At 46.2% G+C, this 20,896-nt stretch overlaps 1 protein-coding gene across 1 annotated transcript in view; it reads right to left on the reverse strand.

Annotated features, from left to right (window-relative positions):
* Positions 1–20,896, reverse strand: part of RETREG1 (reticulophagy regulator 1) — a 122,986-nt gene that overhangs the window by 85,781 nt on the left and 16,309 nt on the right. The window contains exon 2 of the mRNA XM_079916361.1: positions 4,149–4,255. Coding sequence (XP_079772487.1) covers positions 4,149–4,255 — 107 coding nt within the window. The remainder of the gene's footprint in view (positions 1–4,148; positions 4,256–20,896) is intronic.

The following is a 20,896-nucleotide window of genomic DNA, read 5'->3' on the forward strand; positions in this document are numbered from 1 at the left end:
GGCCAGACAGGAGGAAGCACCGAGGACTGACTGCCAGCCTTGCAGGGGCTGGAGACAGAACTTGTGAAGGCTAAGGTCAAAGGCGCAGGGATGGTCTCGGGGACCGAAGCCAGGTTTCACACAAGCCATCAGGGCACAAGCGGGAATGACAGAGCATGGCGTGGGCACAAAGGCCTACAGTTCACAGGCCACGAATGCAGGTGGGTCCACGTTCAACTGCGACCGGAAGGCGGCATCAAATGGATAGTGTAGATTTGGCAGGAGGAGAGGCATAAAGGGACAGCAGTTGGCGATGCCTCCACAGGTGGCGTGCAGGAACCTGCTGAGCCCTCCTCCACTGCCCAGCACAGTCGTTGAAGAGCATCTCAAAGACAGCGGGGTGTGGAAATTACTGGTTCTTTGGCAAAGAGACAGAAGGAGAAGGGGGTCGAGAAAAACTGAAGGCCGCAGGAGGAGTTTCCCACACCACAGAAGCATCCCCAGAGCCCAGAGGAAGGGGTTAATTCTGGGGAGCACACAGTCAAGCGCACAACAGCGAGGCCGTGAGAGAGAAATCCGTCACAGCCGAGGGCGTCCACACTGGTGACTCAGAAACCAGAGACACGGGGTCCCTGGGTTTCGCAACGATTAAGTCCCAAGAAGGTGTCGCCACACTTCTGCTCACCTATTTCGTATTAAGTACCTAAGACGGTATTAAAGATATGATGGAGGGAGAGGAAAGGTACAATTAAATCTTAACAAGAGAGTCTTAATCCCTTCATCCAAAAATGCTGTGGGAGGCGGGGAAGCTGGCGGAGAGGCGAGGGGCCAGATGACCTGGGGGTCCTTTCCTCACTGCTCCTGCTGTAGGGCCAGGGTAGCTCATGAGAGCCCGGCGGTTCTGGATGAAGCCATGGAGCTACCATCCCCGCATCTGGATCCAACTTGAAGCCGATTCTGCGCCTCCCAGAGACCAGGTCATCACTGCAGGGCCCTGGGCTGAAGGGCCTGCAAAGCCAGGCTCTGCCGACCACGCATGGGGCTCAATGGGCCTTTGTCCTAAAAGACTCGACTGCAGAGGACGACGCAGGCTCCAGCGCGGCCTCGGCCACAGACTGGGAGCGCTGGGAGAGCGCGGCCAGGAGTCCTGCTTCTCCTTGTTTCCTCATGCAGTAGAAACACTGCATTCAGAGCAATGTCCCCCGGTGAGAACCTGGACAGAAAGATTGGCCTGTGACAAACGCCTGCCCTACAGGCTGGAGCGTGAGAGGTGGACTCGGGCAGAGAGGCCCTGGTGAGAGGAAGGCGCTCAACATGGGCCGACTGATGGGTGAACAGACCCATGCTGTTCCGGTCGCGGGTCGGAGCTGGAGAGAGGGGCCCGTTACTGACTGAGGTGCTTTTGTTTCACGCTCTTGTCTGACCCTTAGACAACCCTGCGGTATAAGGAGGATTTGCCATTTCACAGGATAAAGAGGTTCGGATTATGTAGGAGGCTGAATAACGGCCCCCAAAGGTATCGGGTCTTAATCCCCGAAACCTGCAACATGTTACTTTATATGGAAAATGGGATTTACCAAACGTGACGAAGTTATGGGCTATGAAATGGGGACACTGCCCTGGATTATCCAGGTGAGGCCCAAATGGAATCACAAGTGTCCTTGCAAGAGGAAGGCAGAGGGAGGCTTGACACAGGCAGAGAAGGAGGCACAGACTGGAGAGATGCCCTAGAAGCCAAGGATACCAGCAACCGGCAGAAGCTGGGATGCTCAAGGAATCCGGGAGCGTGGCCCTGCCCACACCTTCGTTTCGGCCCCGTGATACTGATTATGGACTGTAAGAGAAGACACTTCTGTTGTATTGAGGCACCAGGCTTGTGGTAATTTGTCACTGCAGCCACAGGAAACCAATGCGGTCTTTGACGGGGCCTCTCCACAGCTGAGAAGTGGAGCCGACTAGCTCTAGAAGACTGGTATTTTTCCCACCCTACCACCCGAATTTTTTAAAGGACTGAATCTTTGCAGTGGAGAGCTTTCCTGCAACTTAATATGAAAGTTGCATGTTTGCAAGAACGTCAAGCTGGTGAGGCAATGCAGGGAATGGTCCTCATGAGAGTCAGAGAAGGACAGTCACGACGTCTTTCCACTTCATCCTTCCCCCCCCCCCCATTTTTCCGTTCCTTAAAACTTGTGCCCAGACTGGGACCAAATTTGTACACCACTGAAAACATCGAGATGCTCAGCTTGCTTTGTGAGGTCCCTTGCCCTACTGAGCTAGAATGACTGCAGGTAAAATAGGTTAAGTGGCTATTTCTTCTAAGATTCCTCTGAGGGAGCTCCTAGAGGGTGAAAATGTTACCAAGTCTATTTGAGAGAAACAGGTTCTCCTCTTATCAGTTATGAATCAAGGCAGAAACACAGGTATCGCCATGCGTTGATCTCACCAACCCCAGCACAAAGCCCTACAGCTCGGAGATGTCCCACCTCTAGGCAGAATTAACACATCTGGCGTAAACAGAAAGTAGCAGGCCAGGTGCCTGTTAGGGTTAGAAGGCAGAGAGTTAGGTGTCTGTTCTCTGAAACAGGAAAGAGGTGGGTGGGAGGAGGAGGGGAGGGAGAGAAGGAAGAATGTGTACAGGAATATGAACTAAACCTACAGATTCAAGAAAAGCAATGTCCAGACAAAACCCACCTGTTCACCTTCCCAGAACAGTGAATGGAGGGAACACCTTCAAACCTTGAAACACACCCACGTAGAACAATCTTTCTAAATGGCTTACACATGAGTTAGTTTAAGAACCATAAAGACTTAAAATATAAACCAGATTTAAAGCGCACCATAGAACACTCTGATGGTACACCCATAACAGACGATGGTACATCCGTAACAGCCTATAGCCCTGGTCCCAGGGTCAGTGTTAGGGAGGAAAGGGTGCCTCCCACAAGCAGCCTCAGTATCCCCGCCAGGGCTCGGGCCCTGGACAGTTCTTACGTGCGTCCACCTATATGGAGCCCTACCAAAATCATCCCTCCATCTGGGGCTACTTTTAGTGGAATCAACCGCTTCCCTGTAACCCCCTCTTAGCTATTTTTGATCAAATCAATCTTATTTCATTTAATTTCATGGGGCTCAATTATTCCAAGCAGGGATTTTTGTCTATCTACAAAAACTAGCTCAAACCCTGGTAGAAGGAAACTCCTCCAAGTATGGAAAAGCCTGGCTCAGATTAATGATACAGTTATATTACTCAGAAAACCTGAAGTACATTTTTTTAAATAATTCAAGTTCTCACTTGAATTTTTTGAAAAATTTGGTGTTGAAAACGAATTTATTTTTCAATTCATTTTTAAAAATGAATTTAACCGTTACTTGTTTCTAAGCCCTGAACTTATTGTTTTTCTCCACAGAGGCAGAGAAAAAATTTATATAAACTAGCCCATTTTCCGATGGCCCAGTTTCATCACGTGGGATGTAATAAATATTTAACTGTTATCCTCACTGCAGCCTACTTGAATACCAAAATGGTATTTAAAATAACGGCACTTAGAGCCAAAAGAGAAACCAACACACACAAACCTTTTGCCCAGCAGCAGTAGCTATGACTATGGACAACGTCAGTTAAATAAATAATAAATAGTAAATAAATTTAATAAATTTAAAAATAATATTTAACAAACATTCAAAATAGAAAAGTCAGTGCCATACCCTAACCTGTACCCTAAACCGTACCCGTTCCCTAAGCCTAACCCTAACCCTTACCTGAAGCTTTACCCTAACCCGTACCCTAACCCTAACCCGTACACTAACACTAACCTGTACCCTAACACGTACGCTAACCCTAAACCGTTGTCGTACCCTAACCTGTACCCTAAACCGTACCTGTTCCCTAAGCCTAACCCTAAGCCTAACCCTAACCCTTACCTGAAGCCTTACCCTAACCCGTCCCCTAATCCTAACCCGTACACTAACACTAACCCGTACCCTAACACGTACGCTAACCCTAAACCGTTGTCGTACCCTAAACTGTACCCTAAACCGTACCCGTTCCCTATACAATCTGTTATTTTGCTCCATTTCAAAGACTGCTCAGTTAATCTGCCTATACAAAGGTCAAACATTCAGGGTCTAGAAAATTAAATACCATAAAAATGAATGTTGAGTTTTCTTACCTCTTGTTCTAGACAAAACCATATCCTTTATTATTTGCATAATAACACGTCCAAGGATCATGACAGAAATCAGGTGATACACTCTCCATGGAGTCAGTGCAAGGAACCTATCACAGCAAAAACAGACAAATCATTATTTCAACTTGAGGACTGTACCTTTTTTTAAAAACTAGGTTTACTTTCTGCCACAGAAACAAAAAATACATTCAATAATGATTTCACTTGTCAAAAGCACCCTCAACGTGACCACATGAAAGCTACTTAGTAGCATCAAAGTCAGGGAAGTAAGAGCACTGGAGCCATGTGGACTTCTGTGCCAGGCTTTCTGCTCTAACCTCCAATCTGGGCAGAAGATTTGCTATTTTGGGTATGGCCCAAATATCACTCTGCTAACAGATGGAACAGAACTGACCTGGAGCAGAATCATGATGGGCTAAAATTAAAAAGGCAGAGCAGCAGCACAAGAGAAGCTGGAGTAGATGCCCTTTACTTGCTGTCCTCTGTCTTACGGTTTTCTCTTATGCCACATCCACTTCTTTAAATCCTACCCCCCCACCCCACCAATCTCTTAAAAACAGCAGTTATTAGGGATCCAATTTGCTAGCCCTTTCTAAGATCACTGCCCTTTTGTCTATCTGCCCACCTCGCCTCCAGAGGAAAACAAAGAATTCTTTATCACGAACAGCACACAGACCCTACAGTACTTTTTGTCTTGTTTTGTTTTTGATGGGGTTTATAAAGGAATGCAATGGCAAGGAAGTCACAAGGAGCTCTGAGCCTTCATATAGAGGCTGAAGCCCATTCTACGGAAGTTAGTTGGCTAAGCTACCAATTAATATTGACTTTGGTGTAATCATAACTCAGAAAAATCAATTTAACAGAAATGTCATTTAATACTAGCTGTAAGGCAGTGTGGGATGTATAAAGAAGCAAAGAACGCATGAATACTGCCTTCTAGGAACTTACTTCCTCATCAGAGAGATGAACACAAGCTGCACTAACAAAAGTCCAAGGCAATGAGTCTCGGTGCTATAGCAAGACACGAGCAAAGAGCAAAGAGAAACAAAGGAGGAGAAATGATTAGCTCCAAATCAGGGAAGATTTATAAAAAGTGGCATTGAATTTGGTCTGGGAGGATGGATGCAATTCAGAGGAAAACAGAAGCTGTTCCAATTGGAGGACACAGCATGAGCGGAAGATAAGAGCCAGGCAAGGGTGAGGTGTGCCTGGGGCGTGCAAGTGGTCTGGGATGGCCCCTGCGGAAGCAGAGGGATAAACAACAAGAGAGTTGGGAGACTGGCAGAGAGAAGAAATTGAGGTGCCAGGCTGGGGGCAGACTATGGCAAGCCCTGAAGGATATGTAGGGAGTTCAGTCGTCACTACTGACAACAGAGAGAAAGCCAAAGTTATAGAGTAGGTAAATGAAATGATGAGTGGTTTAGGAAAAGGCCTGGGGGCAGCAGAGAGGATGAGGTGGCGTAGGGAGGAAGCACGGAGGCCAGGACGTCTGCTAGAAGGTTATGCAATGTGCTTGATGAGAAATGGTCAACGTGAGATGCTGGTGAAGTTGTGGGTAAAACCTCTCCCAGGGGCTTCCCTGGTGGCGCAGTGGTTGAGAGTACGCCTGCCGATGCAGGGGACACGGGTTCGTGCCCTGGTCTGGGAAGATCCCACATGCCGCGGAGCGGCTGGGCCCGTGAGCCGTGGCCGCTGAGCCTGTGCGTCTGTAGCCTGTGCTCCGCAACGGGAGAGGCCACAACAGTGAGAGGCCCGCGTATCGCCAAAAAAAAAAAAAAACCTCTCCCAAAATGTGGACAACCCAGTTTCCATGTCTGGTTGTAATGTTACCTGTGCGTGTGACCTGGGCCAGAGTGGGCAGAATAGGTCAGTGCTTCTTTAATATTGGTCTGCAACTGCCAGCAGCTTGGCTGCCTTGAAAGCTTGTTAAAATACAGATTCCCAGACCCCAGGGTCCTCTCCCGCCGGATCCTCCGAAACAGGCGGTCTAATTACTAGTGTTTACATTCAATAAACATTTATTTATGGGGGCCTACCCTGCGCCAGGCACTGTGCTACCAAAAAGGAATAAACGGTGCACAATATATGCAGAGGAAGGAGCAGACCTAAAAGACAACCCACGATGCCAACATCCACATCTTCAGTAACAATAACTGGTTCTTCCACTATGGGTCTAACACTTGCTCTATTTTTGAGCTCTTATGTTTGTTTTAACCCGAGTTGTTTTTTGGTGTTTATTTTCTTTTTGGCTTACCTCCTCACTGTCAGTTTATGGTTAACTATTGCGCTTGTCTGTGTGCCAGCCTCTCTGTTTTCCCCACCTCACACTGAAGTGGCAGTTTTCAAAATTTTTGATAGTGATCCGCCATAAGAAACCCATTTACCTCTAAATACAAACAAATGAAACCGAAGTTTCAAAAATAATATTTATCCTTACAAATGTGTGATGCCTTCTGATACCTTCCTCCAATTCCACTATATTTTTAAATGCTGACTCTGGCTCACTAAAGTGACTCCACAAGTGAGTTGTAACTCACAGTGTGACTCCCACTGCATTGGAGGGAATCTGCAACTGTTAGATTAGTATGTTTCATTAGAATAGCCTTCTTGGCAGAGTCAGGCAAAACCCTAGGAGAGAAAGTTCCCTCAAGTCTAAAGGTCTTCTGAGCTAGCCAGGAAGCCATTTAAGTATCTTTTAAAAACCAAAGAAATGCAAAACCAACTGAAGCAATGAAGGTCATTAGTTATTCTTTTAGTGGAAATTACAATCTTCCAGGAATAGAAAAATTACGGAAAGACAGGACTTTGACCCACAGCCCTGGCTGCCAGAAGCCCTCCTTTAGAGGACGTTGCCATAGCAACTCCCAAGAGCACTGGGGATGCGCACCCCACCATCCCACCCCACCCCCGTGTTCCCTGGGCCAGGGTATAGTTGGCATCTTGCCTGAGGGTCTCATTGGTCATTAAGAATCCTCAACCAGATGAGAAAGCAAACCCAACAACTACTTGGGATGGTAATGCCACACCTGTATGGGACGGCATGTCTCCTTGGTACATAAGCATCTTTGCAGCCCAAGAATTAAGCACAGACATGTTTGAGAAACCAAGTCCTAATAGTAATAATCTGTACTCAGAAAAACCTGCACGTATTTGGTGTTTTAATTATTTTTTACTGCCTACGATAATTCGTCTCATGGTTCCAATTTAAAATATGTAGTATAATTTAGAGTTGTGATTTGAAATTAAAATCTTAGGAACATCTATGAGTTTATATATTTTACAGGAACTGCCTAATATTGGGAGATCTTGGTTGTTAGACAAAGTCATTTTTTTAAAAACTTCTATTTTGGTAACTTTCGAGTATATACAAAAAGAGAGACCAAAGTATAATAAACCCAGCCTCAACAGTTCTCCGTTCATGGCCAATCCCATTTCTTCTATATTCCCACCCACCAAGCTCCCCTCACCACATACACACCCCAATTATTTGAAGCAAATATCAAGCATCATATAATTTAACTTGTAAATGTTGTCATTTATCTTCAAAAACAAAAAAGCACTTTTTAACCTAACAACAATACCACTATCACACCTAATAAAATTGCTTTACTTTCTTAATGTCGTCAGATACCTGTCAGCATTCACATTTGCCCAGTCATCTTTTACACACATGTACACACGTGACACACACACACACACACAGAGTAAAAGACTGGAACAGAATCTGAAAAAGTCATACATTGAAATGGATAGAGGTGAGTTTTAAGTTTCCTGTAATTTATAGGTCTCCTGCCCGCCCCCCATCTCTCTATCTCTCTTTCTCCTTTATTTATTTATTTATTTTTGCTGAAAATTTCTGTGGAAGAAACAGACTCGTTTTGTCCAGTAAAGTTTTCCAGAGTCTGAGAATCACTCCTTGTATCCTTGTGGTTTAGTTTAACATTTTCCTTTACCCCTTCTGCAGACTGGAAAGTTGGCAGTTGCATCTAGAGTCTTGACCAGATTTAGGTTCAATTTTTTTTCCTATAGAGCTACATGACAGGTGGAGGTGTGTGTTCCCATCAGGAGGCTCATATTGTTTGGTGTCTCTATTTTTGTGACATTAGCAGCCATTCATGATGACTGCCTGGCATTGATTCCTCAGGGACTACCCAGGGGTAGGAGCCCTTCATTCTTGCTACAGGTATTAGCTGGGTCACATCTATAAAGAGAAACTCCCCTTCATCAATGTTTGATGACCGGAAGAGACGGATCTCATGGGAAAGGCAGGATCAACGCTTGATTCTTTCTCTTGATTTACCAGCCTTCAAGATAATGAGACAGTTCCGTAGTATCCCCTAAAGGCAACAAAGTTGGTTTGGGTCATTCCTTTTTTTTTTTTTTAGTGTTACTGTGAATGATGTGCTCCAGCCCGCTGCAGTCTCATCCCTACTGACCATCAAGGGGCCCATCTTGGCTGGTGGAAGCTTAATCAGGTTGGTTTCTGAGTCTCTTAGTATAACCTTAGTAACCTTTGATAATAAAGTACTTTAAAGGGACAGGGAAAATATAAAATCTACAAATGCAGTTTAAAATGTTGAAGGGAGTATAGGGAAACTTTTTAATAAAACCAGTCATTCACCAAAGACTCTCTTGAAAATACTTGTTAAAGTTTGATCGATTTATAAACAAAATAGTAAGTTATGTTAGCTAAAATTGAAAGCTCAAAGAAAAACAAGGGTTTCAACCTTACTTAATCAAAATTTATTTTTTAAAAGGTAGTTGAACGGAATTGTTTCAAACCAATCTTTCTTTTATATGAAAACTGTCTCATAGGACATCACAAAAAAAAAATCCCTGTCTGCGGGCCGTAAGCAATTCTGATGCCGGCGCTCTGTGGTACCACTCAGAGAAAGACTACACTTTCATGCAACCCATGATTCCCTCAGTGAGAATCACCCATCTCTACTGAAGTACATCTCATATCGGGGAGCTCAGCATGTCTTCGGCATCCAGTTTCCTACTGTATCCTTTTATTACTGGGGGAAGGGGAAATTCCCTTTTCATTCCATAACCAGTGATTATCAGACACCGGGCTAGCGGCAGGGACACACTGATGACTAAATCCCTGCGAAGCCGGGAAGCAGACAAGTGAACAACTATGTTTTAACCCAAGTATCAATACTTTCCAAAAGGGTGTGGGAGCAGGAAAGAGGGCCGATAACTGCATAAGGAAGGCAGAGTGAGCTCTCGAAAGAAGGTGGGTGTTTAAGCTTTGCCTCCCTAGAGCAGTCAGACTTTGCCAGGTGGAAAGGGCCAAAGGCATTCCAGGTCGGGAACACGGTAAGCACAGAGAACAGCAAGAGCGCAGAGGCTAAAACAGAAGAGTGAGAAAGTGCCCTTAAGGCTGGCTTCCCTTGACCCAGCGGCGCTAGTTCTGCCCTCCAGACCACATTGCAGTGAATAAAACCGCTGATGTCTAGTGAGTGCGAGCACGGTTCTAGACATCATTTAATGTATTCCCTCATTTCATCCTTATAACAATCCCGTGAGGAAGGTACTCCATTTTGCAGATGAGCAGGGAGGGGTTAAGAAACTTGCCCAAGGCCCCAAGATCAGGGGAGGCAGGGCCAGGATCCAGACAGGATCCAGGATTCCAGACAGCTTGGCTCTAAGCCAGCTCTCTCACCACTCTGCTAAATACCTCCCAGACACAAGCTCCTGCCTCTTCCACCTCCTGTTATCACATGAAAATAGCTGGAAGGGCTGTCACCAATTTTCAAGAGTATGTCTGCTCAGGGTGTGATGAACTGACTGAAGAGATGCCAGGAGCGCTCCTCAAAGACACCAGCCACCAGCACCAAGACTGCAGAAAGCGAAGATTATGTTCACACCTCTTTAGGACACACATCCCTGGTCCCTTCACCTCTTCCCCAGGCGTCCCATCCCTCCTCTGGCCAGGCTCCAGGTGTGACTCTTTTCAGACCAGATGCTCCCACCGGGCATCTGGTCCCTACAGATGGGGGGAACCAGGAGGGGCCTTGAATCCATTTGTTCTGGATTCCATAGCTCTACCTATACAGTCTTGTTTTTTTTTTTTTAATTAATAGGCTGTATTTTTTAGAGCAGTTTTAGGTTTACAGAAAAATTGAGTAGATTGTGCAGAGACTTCCCATATATCTCCTCCCCCATCCTCCCATCCCACCTACAGCGTCTCCTAGTACGAACATCTTGCTTCAGTGTTAGAACATCTTGCATTTGTTATAACTGATGAATCAATGTTGATATGTTATTAACCAAGTCCACAGATCACAGTAGGGCTCACTCTTTGTGTCATACATTCTACGGGTTTTGACAAATGCATAATGTCACGCATCCATCATTATAGTATCATACAGAGTATTTTCACTGCCCTGAAAGTCCCTGTGTTCCACATATTCATGCCTCCCTCTCTCCCCATAAACTCTGCTGACCACTGATCATTTTACTGTATCTACTAGTTTGTCTTTTCCAGAATGTCATGTAGTTGGAATCATACAGTATGTCGCCTTTTCAGACTGGCTCCTTTCACTAAGTATTTACTTAAGTTCCTCTGTCTTTTCACGGTTTGATAGCTCATTTCTTTTTATTATCAAATAATATCCCGTCATATGATGTACCACCATTTATCCATTCACCTCGTGAAGGACATCTTGGCTGCTTCCAATTTTGGGCAATTATAAATAAAACTGCTCTAAAAATGCGTGTGCAGGATTTTGTGCGGTCATTAGGTTTTCAACTGATTAACTCATTTGGGCGCAGCCTTTTTTTTTTTTTAACAGCTCTATCAGCATACTGGCTTATTTTGAATTTACAGGCAGCTAAAACCCTCAAGGATTCTATTTTCCTGATGCAACTTTTGAATCTCAGTATGTCCTATTACACTGGTTCTTGTTTGACATGGTCCGTCCGTCATTCAAACCCACAGCCCTTAATGGTGTCATCAATCACATTTGTTCTCCTGTCCGGCATCATGACATCCACACATTTGAGATCTGCGTGTCATCTGTCCTCGTCTACACTGCTGGAGGTGGATGGAGGTCGATCGGTACTGGAGCCCTGTGACTCCCACAGGGATCTATTATTAATTTTATATAATTTTATATTATTATTTAATCTATTATTTAATTTATTAAATAATCTATTTATTTAATCTATTATTTAATTTAGATGAATCTATTATTTAATTTATTAAATGATCTATTTATTTAATCTATTATTTAATTTATTAATCAGCACTTTATGAATATGACAGGCCATCCAGTTTGCCGCTACATTCCATCCACGTTACTCCATCCTGCCCACAAAGACATAATAAGAGATTTTCTTAAACGCCTTGTTGAAACCTGCCGCATTCCTAATCTCTGAGTGCCTGTAAGTGCTGACCTGCTTGGCGGAAGCTGAGAATTACTCTGGGGTATAGAACAGCTCTCAGGAGAAGAACCAAACACCATTAGGACCTGCCCATCGCATCCCATGGCACAGCCTGATCCAAGCCCCAGGGTGACCTTGCCGATCTGCCATTCACAGAATTCACAGAAACACGTGGTGACCCCCTCACCCACGGGGGGAATTTTGAAGCAAAAATGGCTGCACACAGGTGGCCAGAGGATTCCTGAGTGCTGCAGAACCATTATTCAGAGACGGGTTGTGGTCACACTGCACGATGCCCATGAGGTCATGGGAAGCAGAATGATGAAGTACAGACTTTGAAGAGGGGCGGCTGTGGACAGGCATCTTTCTCACTCAGGGGGGCTACGTAATTTTCCAGGTCCGGTGCAAGGTGAAAATGCAGAGACCTCGCTGGGGATGCAGAAGTCAACCTCCCCTCCCCACCAGACTGCAGGCCCAACCCACAACAAACAGGAGTTCCCCACAGTATTGCAGCCTCGACTCTAGGGCGTGTTTGGGACCTGGATCCGGGGCGGGGCGGGGGGTGAGGCCCCTGCCTGCTCGCCACTCTGCTCACCGAGGCGCTGCTGGCCGGGGGGAGATGGTGATCTGTGCCTGAGGAGGACCCTTCTCATACCTGCGCTCAGGCCCCAGTGAGGGGCGGGCGGTCACAGTGGAACACAAGCCTCCCCCCTACCGATGCAACCTGGCCACCGCCCTGGGCGGAGGACCCAGGGCAGTCATGTAGGGTGGGGTGGAGAGGGGGAGGGTGGGCAGGGCTGGCGCCCAGAAGCCCATCCCGGGAGGAGGCCTCACACGTGAGCTGAGGCCCCACGCTCCCAGCGTGTGCGTCAGCATCCTGTTGAGCTTCACCGACAAAACACACATTCAACAATGGAAGCACTAAGAATTACAGGACGGCGGCCTCAGAGCATGAATCCCCAAGCGCAGGGCCTTCTGAGCACCAGGTTCTGTGCGACTGCATAGCTCACATGTCCATTTAGCCAGCCCTATAAAGGCCTTTTTTCTCCTTAAAATCACTTTTAGTTCAATAGAAAGGCCATGGACACTTGCTTTTCTCCAAGTTAGACTAGGGACCTGCACCTGCATCAGCAGATCCTGGAAGTGGGCACATTCAGAAGCACTACGAACTCCTAAGCTTCCAGCTTTTGTAAATATCTTGCTGCAGCTAGATGGGCTTTTTATAACCAATTAAATTAAAATACCATTTTAAATTAAAATATCATTTGTGTTTACTAAGACAGTTACATGTACTTCTTTTAGCTGATGTAAGATAACATTTATCTGACAAGGGGTAATCAAGACTTTGGAAACCAAGACAGGTAAACATTATGTAGGACAACTATAATATACACATACATATCGTGGTAGGTAAACATTACGTATGACAATTATATGCTATACATAAATATATAAAATTATATACAAGTTTCATACACATATAAAACCATATGTATATAAGAATACCCATTTGTCCTATAAATACATACGGTATGGTCTAGCTGCTGTTGGGAAGGTAAAGTTCTGCAACTCACTATGTGCACACTTTCTTTTAGCAAGTTGTGTCCAATTCTATATCCCAGTGGGATGACTGCTTTAAAAAATACCACATTGGGACTTCCCCGGTGGCACAGTGGTTAAGAATCCATCTGCCAATGCAGGGGACGTGGGTTCGACCCCTGGTCCGGGAAGATCCCACATGCCGTGGAGCAACTAAGCCCACGCGCCACAACTACTGAGCCCATGTACTGCAACTACTGAAGCTTGCTCGCCTAGAGCCCGTGATCCACAATAAGAGAAGCCACCGCAGTGAGAAGCCCGCACACGGCAACAAAGAGTAGCCCCTGCACGCCACAACTAGAGAAAGCCCGCGCAGCAACAAAGACCCAGCGCGGCCAAAAAAAAAAAAAAAAACCATGTCACCCAGCAGCTGACTCATGTTTAGCTTGTGATAATTACAGTCCACGGATGATTTCTAGCCATGCTTGTATAGCGTCATTTCTGATTCATTTTTATATTGGATACATTTGTCTATTTGCTTTTTTCTTCCTGTTTTTTCTTTCTTCTATGCTTTCTTCTCTCGTTCTCTGGTTCGGTTCCATCATTTTGAATTTTAATCTAGTTTTCAAGTCACCAACAGCCAGAGCCCACTTGGTATTGTTGGGATGGTTTATGCCACTAGTCTCTACTCTGCTACCTGGGCCAGCTAAGAAATAAGACCCAACTGTATGCTCAGAGCCAAGGCAGGGTATAAGGAAAACAGGTAGGGATCCAGAGAAAATCTAAACAACTGTAAGGGTAGACCCTCGACTAATTGTGAAAGAAAAAAAGAATAGAGGAGCCCCCAAATGATGCCCATTTTGGAATGGGCTGTGATTTTAAGCAGAAAATTTTCCCAACAAATTATGGGCTTTGGGGGCTTCCCTGGTAGCGCAGTGGTTGGGAGTCTGCCTGCCAATGCAGGGGACACGGGTTCGTGCCCCGGTCCGGGAGGATCCCACATGCCGCGGAGCACCTAGGTCCGTGCACCACAACTGCTGAGCCTGTGCTCTAGAGTCCGCGTGCCACAACTACTGAAGCCCACAAGCCTAGAGCCCATGCTCCGCAACAAGAGAAGCCACTGCAATAAGCCCGTGCACCGCAATGAAGAATAGCCCCCGCTCACCGCAACTAGAGAAAAGCCCGTGCGCAGCAACGAAGACCCAATGCAGCCAAAAACAATAAATAAATAAAATAAAATAAATAAATTTAAAAACAATTATGGGCTTTGACTAACATCAAACCAGTCTGCATTCGCCGCCCATAAGCCACGGACAGGAGAGCTAGACACCCACTCCACGAAGATGCTTCACAAGGAAACTAAATTACACTCAGGTCACCCATCGTCTCAGCTTTCTCTGCACGAATCATTCAAGGCCACGGCTTTTCCTGGTACCTTTACTGGTTTCAGGATGCCAGGTGTGCTTGGGGCTTGGGATTGGAGGAAGGAAGCCCCGGGATGGGCTATGTGGACAATTTACATGATGGAGAAGGAGACGAAAGCACTAGAGTGATCTTCTGTGGACCTCCGCTCCGCGGCGAACTATAAATCTCTAAAAAACTTTTTTTCGACTAGTTGTGTATCTATTTGATACACGAGGAAAGCCTAACTAAATCTTCCACTACTTCATGGTAAGTTTTGCAAGGCCAAATTAAATGGCTCGACAGGATAAATTTCTTGTAAAAGCAAAGAAAGGGATAGTTCACAAAAACAAACAGAGCAACTTCTCTGGTAAGGGATGAAAAGGACATCCCATGGGATGTTTAGCTAATCCCATGTGTAAAAAGCTAACCCTCATTTCTGGGTAAAGCATAACCCACTTTGTACTATGAAATGAAGGCTGTCAGCAGCTAAAATACACATTTTTGTCTTCAGAGAAAGGAAGTCTACGGACAAAAGCACTAGAACCCTCCATAGTTCTCAGGCAGGAATTAATCTGTAGTGTTTGCTTTGTAGCTCTTTCAAAAGAGAGATCTAAAAAGGAGGTTTAGTTCTCCTTTACTGAAATATATAGAACCAATGACTCTGCCTAGAGAGTGCTTCGTGTACATTGGCTTTATTTAATGTTATGGTGGCTCTAATCACAAAAGAAGGACCTCATATGATTTATCCAACACTGTTCAAAGTCCAGATCACATCTTTCTGGAAAATAATTCCGTCCTCTTCTCAAGTGTTAGGCATACTGGCAGCCATCTTCCTTAATATCGCAAAATTCTGAATCTTCTCTGAAATTGGCTTCAATTTTTCCTGGTCTTTTATCCAGATCCTGCAAAAATACTGTCTGAAGACGCGATGCGAAACTAAACTATACACCACTAAGGGGGAAAAGAAGCTGGCAAATAAGCTATGACCCTCTGAATTGTAAAATGCAGCCCAATTTCAAACCTGTGTAAACGTGAAGGTATGTCAAGGAGAAGGGGGATATATTTCTTAGGAATCAACAAAATATACGATTTTAAATAACTGAGAAAAAAGAGGGTAATCATGCAATGGAGCAAAATAATGACTCGATTCATTGCAAATCAGAGACTAAGTCAAACTCGAAGGTGTTTCTTTTTTTTCACCAGAGAAGTACTTCTTTAGTTGTGATGACCAGAAAAGTGAATTAGAAGCAAGAGAGGTGAGAAGCATGAAGAAAAATAAACAGGCGAGCTTCTTTACAGAGGGAGATGAGAAATTCTGGAAGCCACCCATAGGCAGGGAGGCGTCACACTGCAGCAACCAGAAAGGGTCCGAGTCGGGCTGGCTCCAGTAGAAACCGGTGGCGATAATCCAGTGAATTCAGGGAACGTGCCCAGCTCAGCAAGGCACGCTGGACAAGCCACAAGACAGTGGGGAGGAGCAGCGGGGAGTTTGCGTTCTTGAGCCCGGAGAGTGGGAGGGGCGAGGGCGCAGCTGGAATGGAACCAAGTCCATCTGAGGTCAAGGCAAGGCGAAATCAGGCTTGCTTTACCCCAGCTCTGCAATGGAATTAAGAGAAAAGCCACAGGCAAATCAAGTCAGGAGCACCGGGCCATGCGGTGGGCTCTTTAGCGCCACCTAGTGTATAATGTCTGCCCATCCACCTTGCCTCACACCTGTCCCAGGTGGTCACTGCAGCTCAGTAGAAGATGACTTCCAAGCAGGGTTGGGTGAGTCAACCTCTGCTGCCCCTTCCGGCTGAGTTACCAGTAAGTTAAATACTAACTCCAAGATTCCGTCACAGAAAGGAGCTAGAAGAAGAAAGAAGAGATCTGATCAAAGTCACGCATTGCAGTGGAGCACAGGAGGATAAGAGGGATGATGGCGGGTTGGCAGTGTACAGAAAACGGACAGTGAAACCCAGACGCACAGAGGGGGGAAAAGAAATAAATACGAGGTCAAGCAGCTGTTGTCATGGCAGCCCGGTTGGTTTACATGGGATTGTATGCAAATGGCAATGAGATATATACTGTGTGTCTGCCCAGTGGCACCTGCAGAGTTTGAGTTTTGGCCCCAATCACACAGCTGTTAAGAAACACCTCCATCCTCCTCTCTACGCCTCAGTATTTTCATCTGTAAAGTGGACAGTGGCTAGATAAGTCCTTCCCCAAACTGACTGACCATCACATTACTCAGGACACTTTTTCAAAATACAGATTCCTGGGCTCCATTCTGGACCTGGGAGAGACGAATCCTTGGGGTGAGGCACAGAAATCTACGTGTTAATAGCTAGGTTTGCAAACACTGAGCTACAATGATCTCCCCAGGCTTTTCCCATCCAAACATTCTCTGAGTCCATGAACCGTAAACCTAGAAGCAATACCTCACAACCGATCCAAATCCAAGCTGAACTTGGGGCCTCTTCCTTCATAAATAAATAAATGCATACACTGGGTACAAGACACAGTGGCAGGGGTTAAAGAGGCTTCTAAGAAGACTAGCTCTTGGGTAGGGGGTACGGGGGCCAGACATACAGTAATGAATTCAATGAACCATTATGGGCATGCCTGAGAAAGAAAGAAGCTGAGGCATAATGAGGATTTGCCATTTGCTAGATATTTTCACATCGACCTCGCAATTTTTGTTGACGTATAATTGATTTACAGCATTGTTAGTTTCAGGTGTTAATTTCAGGTGTGCAGCAAAATGATTCAGTTACATATTTTTTTTCAGATTATTTTCCACTATAGGTTATTAAAAGATACTGAATATAGTTCCCTGTGTTATACGGTAAATCCTTGTTGCTTATCTGTCTTGTGTATAGTAGTTTGTACCTGTTAATCCCATACTCTTTTTTTTTTTTTTGCGGTACGCGGGCCTCTCACTGTTGTGGCCTCTCCCGTTGCGGAGCACAGGCTCCGGACGCGCAGGCTCAGCGGCCATGGCTCACGGGCCCAGCTGCTCCGCGGCATGTGGGATCTTCCCACACCAGGGCACGAACCCATGTCCCCTGCATCGGCAGGCGGACTCTCAACCACTGCGCCACCAGGGAAGCCCCTAACCCCATACTCTTAATTTATCCCTCCCTCCCACTTCCTTTCCTCTTTGATAACCATAAGTTTGTTTTCTACATCTTCATCTCATTTAATGCTCCTGCACCACCGATGAAGTTAATATGTGGAAATTATACACTCATAAATAGACTAGGTTAGAGCAATTTGTCTATAACCGTCCAGCCTCTAATTGAAAGAGTTGGGTCTTCTTGACTCCAAGTCCACTTCCCTATTTACACACCATGCATGGAGTCCCTTGGCATCTCACTTTAACCAACCAATCTAAAGCACCAGAATCTTCTAGACAGCGGGGTTGAAAGAGCAATTGTCATATGGGCTCCTGCCTTTTAAATGCCCAGTCAGCTGTGGTCACCCACTCATCAGCTCACATCCACATTCCGTTCAAGACCCCATTCCAATGCACCTGACCCTGTCCAGGGTCCCCCAAAAGGAATTCAGCCACTGTGCAGTTCCAAGACTGGCAGCCTTGCCACAGCTGTCGATGATCTTCTTGTGCCTCCAGCTCCGTCACTGTGAAAACCCAAGGATGCAAGCAACTGGACTTCAGCCCCGCTGCTTCCACGTGGCCCCCACCCCACCTCGGCTCTGCCCTGCTGGTTGGCCTGGTCCAGCCCATCCCTACCCTCCTCCCCCTCTTCATGGGAAGCCTGGCCAGGGCTCTACCTCCCCAGCTCCAGCCAATCCCTTTCCAGGTGAAAGAACCCCGATCACACTCTAATACACATTGTCCAAGATCACGGGCACGTAGACATGGGCCTCCTGGAATGACCATTCCCCGTCAAGATGCTAGGCTCGGCAACAAGATTCACACAGCCCAGGCCCTCTCCCTCCCAGGCTGAGGCCACGATGTTCCAGAACTAGGACTGAGGCTTCCACACCCCTTGAGCCAAGGGTCTGGACTGAACTGACCACCACAAGGTCCACTTCTACGTCAAGGTGAACGAGCCTGCAGCTGGCCCGGTCAGCCCCGCAGAGCTGAGGACCATCCTGTCTCTCCTAAACTCCCTGCTGGAAAATGAGACATTCTCTCAGGCTGCCAAAGAGACCAAGGCTGAAATAGTTGAACAAACGGTAAGAAACTGTGGAGTAGAACAAACAGATGACTTCAGATCCGAGAGACCACAGTATCCTGCTTGACACCTTGTCCGGCATACTTAGGATTGGACAGTAAGTTATACACTCACCACTAAATCCAAACAAACACACAACGCAGAGAAGCAGCTATCTAATTTGTTTCAAATGTCCAAAACATCAAGACTGAGCACTGAGTTAGTAACTCTGCCATCCTGGGAGGGCCACTTATCAGAAGGCGAAGATCAAGTGTCCTTTATCAGTGTACCAAAGCCGTGCGGGTCAGCAGGGCTGACCCAGGGTCACCCCGTTTATGAACACAGCCTCCCTAAGACACGGGCCAGCAGCCTCCCCACACAAACATTCCCTTACTATCAGGAAAGCCATATCCAGTAGCCGTCCCAGGAAGAACATCACCTACGTTTCTTATTGGATGCCAAAATGTTCCCCAAAACCCACATAACACCCAGAACGGGATGTGGACTCTTGTCATCACAGTTTCCACAGATACATTCAGGGGGCAGAACAGTGATGACACACGTGGGCGTCTGTCCCTACAAAAGGCAACAGCAGGAACGGGTCAGTCAAAGCTGGAGATTACAATCCTACTTGGTGTGGCTGCCTGACCAACACAGGGTGGGAAATGTTTTCAAAACTTGAGTAAAAATAAAAAGGGGTGTGTGCAGGTCCACTGGATGTCCTTCTAGTCGCTGGCATAGGACGGGGGATGTAGGCCATCACTCCCAGTGCACGGGGAGCCACGACCCCTGGAAACTCCACCTCCAAACCGGAGGCGCAGGAGAAAGCACAGCAAATATCTGGGCACCAGTATTCTGACTCAGGAAGGCCCACTCTGGGCCCACATGCCAATGGCCACTGTCCAGCTGGATCGTGATTGGCAGTGCCACCTCAAGGCCCAAGGCTTGTTGTGTCATCCGGGTCGGAAAGCCCTTTCTGGTTCTTTCCTATGGGTCCAATCAAAAGAGAAAACAGAAGTGGAGACAGAAATACAGAGAGAGAGACAGAGATGCCTGTGCATCCGTGCGCAAGGCATGAGAGAGAACCGGTAGCTGCCTCGTGGACCCCGGTCCTCGAAATTCCCCAGACTGTGTTTCTGGAACATTCCAAACCAAGAGTAAACTTGAGATGAGAATGAATCTCCTTTGATGGCTGTCAATTCTTCAGGGTCCCCTGACTCCAAGGCCAGGACCTCCAGTACCCCTGGGCAGGGTTTGAGGAGCAAACCGAGCAGAGCCTCTCCCACCCACTCAGATGGAGGGCGTGTGTGAACACACGGGCAGGAGCGAGCTCCCCCTATAACGAAACCGCCCTGTCCGGTGGATGAGTGGAACCTGGCCCTGGAAGTGCAAGGCAATTCGCAAATCAGGCTTCCAGCACCTAAGAAGTGATTTTTATTTAAAGTAATATTTTAATGTCTTCGTTTACAATTTGTGATTTTAAAACTAACTTTCAGTATACAGCACACACAAGTAGTAATATAAAATTTAATGGAACATTTTTAAGTGGGAAACTGTGATTCGGAAAAAGAACCACGGGGCAAGGGCTCTGGCTCGAATGAGTTCACAGCCGGGGTGGCACAGACGTGAGGCAGCTCGCTCCACAATTCTTACTGTTTCTGACAAATGAGGAAACTGAAGCTCAGAAGATTAAGTCCTTTAACTGGGCTCATCTTGCTAGAAGCTAGGTCACCTCTAGTTCACCCCTCCTCCTTAACCCCCCCCCGCCACACACACACACACACACACACACACACACACACACACACACACACACACACACACACACACACACACACTAGCCTGCCTTTGAGAGCACTTATTTCTACTATATCTCAGTCCAAAAAGCAATTGAGAGAGCTTAAAGGTCCACTATAACACGGAATAAATACAAAAAGATAAGGAAACTGGCAAAGAGAAAATAAAAGACAATTATAAGCTTAGCCCACAGGAATTCAAACCATGAGTTGAGATGCAAAATGACAGCCACAAATTTGGTCCTGAGAAGACCTCTTTGCGGTAAGAACTTGATATTTCATCATTAGGAAAACCCTTTTTCACCCCAATAGAAGGCGGCAAACTAACACAGTGAACATTTCCTTATCTTCTTAATATGAAAAGGATCAATCAATAAAACACAAGGAGTGTGTAGGTGAAGCAGTGAAGGTCACAGACCACCACCCCAAGCTCACTTTG

This window comes from Stenella coeruleoalba, assembly GCF_951394435.1.
Source record: "Stenella coeruleoalba genome assembly, chromosome: 3".
NCBI classification, from domain to species: domain Eukaryota; kingdom Metazoa; phylum Chordata; class Mammalia; order Artiodactyla; family Delphinidae; genus Stenella; species Stenella coeruleoalba.